Here is an 11,631-nt window from a genome sequence, read left to right as displayed (position 1 = left end):
AGCCTCCAACAATCACTCAACAGACACAAGAAATAAGGAGTAGCAAACTCATAAAATAGGGCAAATCCATGCCACAAATAAACTGATTTTATTCATAAACTATATGCTATCTAACAACGATTACATTACCCATATTTATAGGGTTTACAATACTTGGAGAATAAGTAGACTTAAGCTAAAATGGAAAGCTAATTAAATGTAAATCCTAAATTAAATGTAAAAAGATACCCTAAAAATATCTAAACAATGAAATATCAAATATTACAAATCTATAATAAAACAACAAAATAATGCATTTGATGTTGCCCTATATGCACCCGCATCATGTTCTCTTGGATAGCAGCTTGTTTCCAAGATGTACTGCATGTCATTCAAGAATTAATCTTTATGAGTTAATAGAATTTTTGCTTTGTGGAGATATATAGAGGCTACTAAATCATACTGCCGGCAGCTTTCATTAACGATCAAAGATAGTACGTACAGCTACTTACTTAGAATTAAGGTGACAATAATAGCAAAACTAAGAAGCATATATATATGTCATTTATAAAAAAAAAAAAAAAAAAAATTAATTGATCGAAGAAGTTATCAAATGCATTAAGGACTAAAAGCATTCAGGAAGAAATTATATATTAGAACCTTCAGAAGGGCTGGGCTTTTGAGTATGATCTTTTCTGCTACAACAGGAGCAGCCATGATTTCTGTACAGCTTAAGAACTAATCGATCAACCAATTAGATTTTCGAAGGAAAAAAAATGAGCAAGCTGAGAACTTAGCACGCTTTCTGTGCGTATTCGTGGAGGGTGGTAGATATATATATATACACAAAGCAAAGGGTATTAAACTTGCTAGCTTTCATCAAATTGGATAAACAAGCATACACCCATCTGTCATGAAGGCCTAGTTGACTCGCTAATTGCTATAGAATTTACCTAATTAAATCCAACTTTGTTTAATTTTCGATCGGTTGGCTGTAAGACTAAAATGGACTTTATTATTAGTTTACATCGAGTCATCAACAACTTACCAATTTACGCAGAATAAGTAATTGGAGAATATTGAGACTTTAATTCTATATATTTTATTTATGGTGTATCCACGTAAATTATGGAGAAATCTAATATGACTTGGTTATTAATTTAACCTAACAAGATATGCAATTATAATAGAGATTTGGACTTGAATTGTTTCCTTTATGGGAGGTTACAGAATATCGATCCAATTCTCTATATAAAGCTTGGGTCCCTACACTCTCTCATATGCTCTCGGTAATACAGTCTCTTGCCCCATACAAAGAATACCAAATATTGAGATGCAGTGCAGAAGACTTAGGCTTGGATTGAGTGGCCATTCAGTTCAAAGGTTCATGATCCATTTCTAATTTATTTCTTGTTCTTATTTTATACAATTGTATCTGTATTGCTTGTGAAGCGATCTAATGGCTTTTAAGTTTAAGATTACATTGGCCTTTGGTCTCTTTCATGAATTCTTTAATTTAACCAGTTTTGTAATGATCTGCTGATAGTAGAAGTAGCTGAACACATGCTTAACTAACGTGAACTTTACGATCAGCAGCTCATAGCTCGAGATTACATTAATTCACCTCCAATATTACTCTCATTTAAAAATACATCGATTGTGTAAAGTTTAAAGGTTAAACCATTCCGAACGTGCAGATAACCAATTCCTTGTTTGTCTTCGATCTGTTTTCAGATGCTTTGTAATAAATATACTTCCTGTGTTCATTTAACTAGGGTAAATTACACTAGCGACTATTTGTGATAACAAGATTAAGTCGTATCTTATTACGTGTATTTATTCGTCGAGTGACTCAATTGGTATGCTAGTGTTTGGCTCTAACATCTTATGGTACGTTGTCGGTTTGGTAGTTACTTTTATAGTCTCATGTTACTTTTATATATATATATATATATATTTTTTTTTTTTGCTAAGTTAAGCTTTCAAGAGAGATCACATGATACCATTATATGGGTCAGTCGCTTCTACTATTTTTTATTTTAATGAAAGATTCCACATTAGAAAAGTGACAGAAAAAAATATAATTTATAAGTGGGTGAATGTTACCCAATTGTACCGAGGTATTTCGTGGTTAAAACCCAAAACCTAATGGATCGTTAAGTTGAGACAATATCGGTACAATGATAGTTGTTGCTTTTGAAAACATCCCTCTCTCACTCTCTGTAATAAGCAATTCAATATTGTCTTCAAGTTTTTAACGTTGCCGTTACGTCTTTTTTTTCTTTTCATAACATCAGAGCTTCCATGAAGTGGGAAGTCTTACGAAATCGGATTACATAGGTTATTTCAACTTCAATTCTCTCTTTTGGTAATCCAAAAGCTGTCACGGTAATTTTTTTCTTCTCCACTTGTTCAGTATTGTTGAGAATAGCAAATGATCGAATTTCCCACTTATTTTTATTTTGGTCCTCTAATTTTTTGTTTATTGCATAATTAAAAATGACCTTTTAGATAAGATTTGAGAACATAATTTTTTTTTAATATGTTATTCACTCAATTTTGTTTCTTATCAAAATTAAATTTTATACACTTAAAATGGAAAATAATAAAAAAATTCAATTGAGTGTGTATTAAGAAGCTAGTTTTAATAAATAGAAACTTTCTGTATTGGCAAAAAATAAAAATAATAAATAAAGGGAAACTTTCCTATTCCATTTTGGTTTATTTGAAATTTGAATTACTGATCAAGTATCTTAATCCATTTTCTTTTTAGGAAATCCTACGGGTCGTGGGATTTGGGCCTAAGGCAGCGTGTCTATATAAGGCAAACCTTCCCCGTCAGTACCCACTTCACAATCACCATTACCATCACAAATCTCTCTCTGTTCATCGTTTTGCTCTCTGCATACCCACCAAACCCTAGTTATCGCTTTCTGCAATTGCTTCAATTCCAATCTCTCTCACTTTCCTTCTTTTCGGTCTGAAACCCAGGAAACCCTAATTGTTATCCTCTGCAAATTTCTCTCTGAAATTGCAGATTCAGAGAACCACCCAACCCTAAAATAGTGCCATTTTTGTTCCAAAGTCGTTTTCTTTCCAATAAGGATGAGGCTGGTGCGCAATGGGGCTATTAGTGTGAGAAAGATGAAATGTTTGAAAAAGCAAAAAACGGATGTTGAAAAGAAGAAGAAGAGGGCTCATCAAATTCAACGCGAAATGTTCTCTCTCGATGAGTTACTTCTGGAATTTGATGATCAGCAGTTTGATGATCTGGAGTTATTCTTCTCTGTCGATGAGCTGCTGCGTGATACTGATAACCCAGCAGTTGATGATGACCAGCTTCACAAGGAGGAGGAGGAAGAGTGTATTAACATGTTCATGGCTTGTGTTGATCAATGGGTGGCTAATGATGATCCTACTGATGCATAGAGCCATTTTTCGACTTTTCCGAAGGCAACTCCCAAGTTGTTCCATCAACATTTTTGATTAGTGATTGAACTGGTTGGAGACTTGTACTACCACTTTTAGGATTTTATTAGTGCAGTTGTAGCTAGGAGCTGTTTCAGTGACTCGTGTATCTAAACTTACTGGTTTAATTGGTTGCTTCTCAAACCAATTCATCTTGTAATTTTGTTATATATATATATCAATAAAAGTTGATTCTTTCATCATTTTACACTCACTGTTATTATCTCTTCAATAAAGTTTGTTCTTTTTTCATTTTACCTGTGATTGTGCAAAATATACATGGACTTCATGTGTCACATTGATACTGATCACTCTGTTTTTTTTTTTCTTTTTTTTTTCACAAACCCATATACATATAGACAAAAGAGTTCAAAAGTGATGATCCAAGTGGACCTTTAAAATCAGCAAAAACGCCATACTCCTATGTTCATGAGAGGAAGCATGAACACCAAATCATGTATGTCAATCAAATCACATTTTCGTCAGCTGATCAAATCACATTACACCAATGATTTTGTTCTTATTATGAGCTAATTATCGTAGATATAATAGATACAATGTCAATAAATTTCAATGCCATGCTACCAATCAATTACAATCGCACACTTCAACTAGGAGTATCCAAGCCATCTGTAGCACAAAAAGAATGCCGGTTATGTTACAGAACTTGAGGAACACGAAGACGCGTACAAGTAGTCAATCCTGTATAAATAAAGCACTTTCAACACCAGCAATGAAAAACTAGAGAAGTTTTTTTACAACTTGGCAGCCCAAATATGATTACAGGGTTTCAAAAATTCCTCAGAAAACAACATAACTAGGTTATGTCAGTGATCCAAGACATGGCATTATGATTGTGAGATATAAAAAACCATCAGAATAGCTAAACACTGGGTTTAATTAAGTAACCTACCAAATGGCAGCCCCTCCCTTATAAATGGAAGAAATCCACATGCCTTTCAAAGCTTTTCCTTTCTTCTGTTTCACTGAGAATGTCTTGCTAGCTATACAAGATTTTTTAAGATGTTGCATTTCAGTCCTAAACCACGGGTAGCAAACTCAATGAAAATAAGCATAAAATGCTTATGGGAATAAGAGATTTGGAGCAAGTACAAGTTTGTATGGTTCCATATATTACTCTAAATTTAGGAAGTAACACAAAAGACAGATATAAAGCTTACCTTCTTCTCGTTGATTAGGGGCTATTCATGCAAATCAGACAAGAAACAATTAAAAGAATAGATACCTGGTGCCTCAGCAGACATAGCAAACAACTTATGATTCTAAGGAAGTCGGTGTATAATTCTCAGTATTTTCTTAACTTTTGGAGGTCATCTAACACAAGGGCTAGCAATTCACTTTTGCAGATAAAGAGACAACACAATTAAAATGACAAGAAAGACTGCAAATGTGACAATCAGCCTGATCGTTTGGTAATCATCCGTTGAAAATGTGAATACTAATGCTGATGCCTAATGGTCCATTCCATATGCTATCTACTCTTTTTAGTTCAATTCAGGCAAAGGCAAAAAAAAAAAAATCTAGTATCCAGAATATTTGTAGATTACATATGCAGTAAAGCCTGTTTCCTTAATGTAGAATATAACAAACAATGAGTGAGTAGAAAGATCAAATAAAACTGTAAGTACGTATTCAATGTTCATTGAGAGTGGCACCCATTAATGACGCGAGACAAGAAACCAGGCTATGTATGAGCAAAACATCAAGCAACAGAGATTTTCACAAGTTAAGAACATTTTTTCACTGTAATATATCCATTCACAAGTTAAAAAATAATGGAAAAAAAATGAAATAACTGAAGATATGTAGCACTAACATAATGGATGCTAGGAATGCTCATGCAATACTCAACTGCCATTTGAACTCTCCGGCCCTCATGTATTGAATAAAAAATGAAAAACCCTAACCCCTTTCAGATTTGTTGAACAGAAGAATGAATGAGCATGTTTACTTTCTTTAACCTCTTAATTCATCTTTTAAAAAGTTCAAGAACCTATCTTTGAATACTTGCAAAATACCACTTCCTTAGAAAAATGCAAACATAGCCAAAATGTAGCATAACTACATCCCATGCAAGTCCATGGTGTATCCGAGATGTATCCAGAAGTCAGAGTCAACAGATGCTCCATTTGGGAGTATCCCATACTGTATCGGTATCAATACTTGCACAATACATGCTGAACTTTGCATATTATCTGTATATCCTAGGTGCACAAAATCCCGTGTATGTCAATTGGAGAAACCAAAACATTTTCATACTATTCTGGAGCCAAAAAAGTTTGATGAAAAGGCAAGAACTAGAACTATCCCAATTCCTTTGGCATCAGATGCAACTGAAATTATATGCTTTCTATTCAGCTACTTAATGTGAAGATCTTAAATTATTACAAATCAGAAGTAACAAATAAGCCGTGTCTTTTAAAAGGTTCTTTGAAAGCTAATACGTAGCAGAAGAAGCTGTTTATGCTGTTCCCATCTGTTTCTGCTGCCTCTGTTGTATACACAGTTAAAAGGTGATACTAAACAATGAGCACCAATTCATGCCATCAAAGTAGCAAGAAAATGAAAGTGGTATTCAACAAAGTAGGACAAATTGGTGGTGGTATGGAGAATTGAACCGGTGAACAAGTCTTGTACAAACTCATGTGCTAAAACATTGTTAATTACCAAAGAACTGAAAATTGAAGAGAACAGTTTCTGTTTTTGAAAGTGGAAACTGTACTATGCTAGAGGAAAGCTTACCTTGGTCTCCAATATTGTAGTCTCTTCATAAGCTGTTGCCTTGATTATAAGCTTTTAAGTGCAGAATAATATAACTTCCTGGCATTTACAAGACTGGATGCGAGGTTTGATTCCAACACAATGCAGGGCCTATATGGAGCAAAGCCAGGGTGTGGTATAGCAATAAAGCTGTAATTGAAATGCAAGAGAAGCTCAGAAACTTCTTGGTGATCAAGAAAACTGCAGAAGCTAAGAGAACTAAAAGTCACACACTAAAGAACTTTTGTTGAATGGCAATGTAGCGATATCACGGATATGAGCAAGTCCTAGGGATGAAAAATCCATCTCTTAATGAAATAACATGACCTACCGCTACATCTCTGTAGACTGTTGACTCCATGTTTTTGAAGAGCGAAATTCATAATAGCAGAACAGAAGAAAGTCCATATCTACTTCCACCATCTTTATCTAGTGATTTAGCAGAAATTATGTAATGTTATTTTTTATGACTCCCCATGTTTGCAACTGGAGCTATTCTCTCTTTTTATAGTAATTCGCCTCTCTAGAACCAACCAAGAATTTTGCTCACCGGCCTTCCAGCTGATAAAGGTTCTATTTTCTTTAGATCATCAACATTGTATAGAATTACTGGCACCTGTTGCACCTTTTGCTGAATAAACCGATTTCTATCTGAACACACCTAATATTGTTGCCCAGAAAGGATGCATTGCAAAAACTTTTTCAAGTAAAGCAGACCGCATGATACAGCAGATCAAATAAAAAATATATAAAAAAAGGGAAGTGGTCCAGTACCTACACCACCAAGCTCCTTAGGGAGCACAATGCAGAAGACAGGACTTATATAGTACTCCAACAAATGCAGAGGAAAGAAAATGCTTTGACAAAGTTAATACTGTTCTTGCCTGCATCTAACATGCATCTTGCTAAATATGATGGCATTAGCAGCTACTAGCCCAGTAAATTCATGTTTACTAACATATTAGGTATATGCTACTTGATAAACGAATGTTATTATTCCCTCCAACACATAATTTTCAGATGATCAAGCAACTGAGAATTATCATTTCAAACCAAAACTCTAATACATATTGGAAGTTGTTTAAAATCCTCTCAAGTCCAAGAATACTACCAGTTTCAATTTATGTGTTCTGACTTCTGAGCAACTATTTTCAAAAGCAATCAACAATAAGGAAAGTTAAAATTGCTAGCAAGTGTTCTAATCAATCAGCCACCCACACGGATAAAATAACTTTATTCAAAGAAAAAGCTAGCACCAAATTACAAAAACCTTCTTGCAAGAGATTGGTACTTCTAATTGAATCAGATAGCCATAGGTTACTGCTGGCAAACTTTGTTTCATTAGGGCTTTCCCAATTCCATAGATGACAAAATCCTAAAAAAGACTTAAATAGCGCTTTAAACTATAAATCTATAATATCATATGAGAGCTCAACCAGAGGTAAATCTCATGGATGGAGAAACCTTTAGCTGCCTGTAGTCTAATTTGATAGTCATAACTCAAAGCTACTACAAGGAAGCTGCAGGTTACTGCTGGTAAACTTTGCTTCATTAGAGCCTTCCCAACACCATAGACAATAAAATCCTAAAAACTACTTGAATAGCGCTTCAAAACTATAATATCATGAGGTAAATTCCCAGTTAAATAATGATGCTTAATTCAAAACTATGATGGATGGAGAAACCTTAGCTGCCTGTAGTCTAATTTGATAGTCATAACTTAAAGCTATTAAAAGGAAGCTGCATTTATGATTGACAGAGAATCTAATAACAATATATTGTCATGTCATCAAACTGAAAAGTGCACAATTACATATATTCCCATACGGTCAAATGAGAAGAAGGAAATGAATGAATGTTACCTTAGATGGACTGCCACAAAACAGAAGCAGAACACTTGTCCCTTTCTCATTTCAAAGTAAAGCAAAAACACGATTAGCAGAAAAGTTCACTTCAAAGTCCTGTAATCAGACTTGAAGGGGCATCTTTACATCAACCACGGGATTGTTTTTCCTTTGACTGAAATGAAGACAGAAACAACTAAATGAAGTGATGTAATCCATAAAATAAATTGCACAAAATAATAGGACGAGTTTGTTGAGTTTGAACAGAAGAGAAGAATGGATCAAGAATAAATAAATACAAACTGCAGAGAATGCATAACCAGAGGATCCTTGTACCGAAATTGAAATTGAAGTTCCCTCAATCATTCAATCTTTTAGTTCTGAAAGGTGAATGTAGCATAACTACAGTTTCAGATTGTTTATCCTTTCAGATATAAATAAGGGAGAAGCACTTCTTCATGCCCTACCTTTCAATAGCAGATTATTTCATGTGGCCAAAAACTAAAATAAGAAGAAGAAAAAAGAGACAACAAAATTGCAGAACCCAGAATAAGAAACCAAGATTAAAGAAATTAGCACCACAATATATTTTGATGTCAACATTCATAATCAGAGAGGGCACCACAAAATCCCACATTGTAACCCATTCCTACATGATTTTCTACTTCAATGTCAGCATTCAAAACAATAGAGAACAGCACCAAATCCCTCTTCAAACTGAATCCTACATGATTTCCTACTCTGACTAACTACCCCATCTCTGAAACATCCTAATCCTAAAGCAGCTTGCAAAAATTCATAAAGCAAAGCATCAGCCCTTCAACTTGGAAATGACAATGTTCATGACCCCTCTTATCACAGCTTTTGGTCTTCCCTTTAGAACCTCCATCATAGCCTTTGCATTTGGCACAAACCCCTTACCCATCATCACCTCCACCAACTCTTTGCACTCCTCCTCAGATGCCTCATCCTCTTGCTTTGCAAAGCTCTCTATCACAGCAGTGTAGGTGGCAGCATTAGGCCTCATCCCCTTGTCCATCATCTCAAGCAAGCACTTCTTGGCATCTCCAGAGAAGTTGGGGTCAGCAGTGAGTCCCTTGATTAGAACAGTGTAAGTGTAGGAGTTTGGGGCAACCCCAGCAGCTAACATGCCGTAGTATGCCTCCAGAGCACCCTTGGTCTTGCCAAACTTGAGATAGGCTTCAATAACGGAGGTGTGCACTACAACCATGGGCTGCATACACATCTCAACAACGCACTTATAAAGCTCCATGGTCTGTTCTGCATTGCCATCCTCAATCAAAGCCTTGTACATCTTCAACGCCTTTTTGTAGAGGCAATCCGGCTTGGTGTTCCACGTGCGGAATACTTTTTGCACATCCTTGTCAGTGGTATTGGTGATGAGATCATCATTCATCTTCATTTTTTTCATTGCTTCTTCAAGGTGGGTTTCTCCAAGCTGAAAAATTTTGGACTCAGGGACGAACCCCTTTGCTTGTATCTGCTCAAGGAACTCCCTGACCTTCTCCACTGACTCCCGGCAGGCAATGGCGTCGACAACAGTCACGCAGGAGGCAGAATGGGGCTTCATCCCCTTATCCAACATTTCCAAAAAGTACTTGTTGGCATACCCAACAAAATTGACATCAGAAGACGAGTCTGTTGCAAGTGCCGTGATGAGTATAGAGTAAGTGCAGGAGGTGGGGGCGACACCGGCGGCTATCATTTGCTGGTAGACCTTGTGAGCAGCGTTGGCCTTGCCGGCATTGGCATAGTCCCGAATGACAATGGTGAAGATGGCCACGTCAGGCAGTACAGCCAACTTAGAGCTCTTTGGCTTAAAGAGCTCTTTGGCTTCCTCAGGGATGCCGGAATTTGCCAATGTTCTGAAGACATGAAAGGCATAGTTGTTAAGGGAGTCATAGTCGCCAATGGAGTCAAACATTTTTTTCAAGACCTTGTCCTCACAGTCTTTGGTCGCATCCTTGAAAACCTTGATGACACGTTTCTTGAGACCATCGGCGGAAGAATTGGGGGAACTAGTACTGTCCTCCATTGATTTGATTATTCAACTAGAATCTAGCAGAAATTATATTAGAAACAAGAAAAGTCAAGAGCTTTAGACCCAAATTAGTCGGAAGTGAAGTTAGGGTTTTGCATTCCAAATCAAACACTATGCCACCACCGGAGTGTAAAGATGAGAACTTTACTAAAAAGCGAGTGCAGAAAAGGAAAGGAAAACTCGATGAAATAAAGTTTTTTTTTATCCGACGATGAAATCAAGTTAGGTTTTCTTTTTTCATAAACAAATTAACATAACAAGCAGCTACTATACGAGAGGGTTTCCAAAGAGAAAAGAACGGAGGGAAGCTCACTCACCTTTCTCTCTCTGATGATCTGCAACTGTAGCCTCTGTACTCTGTAGGATTGAAATTTTGCGTCTTGCTGAGGAAGAGGAGAGAAGGTGCCTAGAAGGAAGAAGCGAAATTAGCTCTCTACCCGCTAAAAACCTTTTTTAATTTTCGGTCCGAATCAATATTCACCACCAGAACGTCTGATGTCACGTCTGTATTTTTATTTTTTCTTTGTTTTAGGAAATCGATATTTGAGAGAGAAATTGTTGTGCTTTCATTGATAATAAGGACATTTTTATATAGATGATTGTAAAACATAGAATCAGAGTTGTACAAGAAACGATAATCACACATTGATTGAATATCTCTAAGATTGCAGTGGTCTAAGCTAGGACTGCACACGGATTTGGTTGGATCGGTTTTGATTCCAAACTGTCTCTATGCCAAAGTGAGCGGTTTAGGCATTTTAGAAAACCGGTCATAAAAAAAATAAAAAATAAAAAAGCTCAATCCGACCCATCCAATCCAATCCAAGATGGTTTGGTTTGGTCGGTTAGGCGGTTTTCACCTATATAATATTAACATGCTATTTATGAAAAAATTCATAATAAAAATTCAATCTCAAGAATTGAAATTATGTTAAATTATCTAAATTTAAAATTCAATAAATAAAATCCAAACATATAGTCCAAAACTAAAACCTAAATTACATTCAAAGTGATTCACTTATTTAACGACTTAGCCATCAATACTAGCTTAATATGATAGTATTAAAGGTCAAAGAATGAGAGATTGAGAGATCAAAGATGTGATATGAAAGGATCAAAAAAATTGTAGCGATTATATACTAAGGTTTTAGGCCTTTGAGCCTTGAATTCAATATGATAGTATATCATTTGAGAATAAAGTTATAACTGGAGATTTAGAACTTACTTAGAACAAACCGGACAAATGAATATATATTTATTATGTGCATATATATAAAAAAAAACTTTTTCTCTTATGTTTCAAACATACCAGTTGGTTTGGGATCTGCGGTTTAAGTACAAGAGAAACCAAACCAACCCAGTTCATAAATGGTTTGGTTCAGTATTGAACCAATTTTCAATTTTTAAAGTTAAAAAACCTTAACCAAACCATATTTATCGATCGGTTTTGGCCAGTTTGTACCATGTTTTGCACACCCCTAGTCTAAGCAGCAAAAG

At 35.6% G+C, this 11,631-nt stretch overlaps 1 protein-coding gene and 1 long non-coding RNA gene across 2 annotated transcripts; both read right to left on the bottom strand.

The window, feature by feature from the left end:
* Positions 1-3,834: 3,834 nt before the first annotated feature.
* LOC121050883 lies at positions 3,835-8,193 on the bottom strand. The gene is made up of 4 exons (XR_005804276.1): positions 8,091-8,193; positions 6,211-6,378; positions 4,361-4,486; positions 3,835-4,077 (listed from the first exon to the last, which is right to left on the bottom strand). It is a non-coding gene; the product is annotated as an uncharacterized LOC121050883 (long non-coding RNA).
* A 566-nt stretch (positions 8,194-8,759) lies between these two features.
* LOC112181224 (pentatricopeptide repeat-containing protein At2g18940, chloroplastic) lies at positions 8,760-10,559 on the bottom strand. Its single transcript, XM_024319661.2, has 2 exons — positions 10,452-10,559; positions 8,760-10,151 (listed from the first exon to the last, which is right to left on the bottom strand). Exon 2 carries the CDS (start codon positions 10,126-10,128, stop codon positions 8,884-8,886), a length of 1,245 nt encoding a protein of 414 aa, XP_024175429.1. The 5' UTR covers positions 10,129-10,151; positions 10,452-10,559; the 3' UTR covers positions 8,760-8,883.
* Between the last annotated feature and the right edge of the window lie 1,072 nt (positions 10,560-11,631).

This window comes from Rosa chinensis, unplaced genomic scaffold (genome assembly GCF_002994745.2).
Source record: "Rosa chinensis cultivar Old Blush unplaced genomic scaffold, RchiOBHm-V2 RchiOBHmChr0c11, whole genome shotgun sequence".
NCBI classification, from domain to species: Eukaryota; Viridiplantae; Streptophyta; class Magnoliopsida; order Rosales; family Rosaceae; genus Rosa; species Rosa chinensis.
Note: the sequence above shows the minus strand (reverse complement) of the source record. Positions and strands in the feature narration are given on the sequence as shown.

Coding starts and splice junctions, on each gene's coding strand:
- LOC112181224 (XM_024319661.2), bottom strand. CDS start 10,128: ATGGAGGACAGTACTAGTTCCCCCAATTCTTCCGCCGATGGTCTCAAG.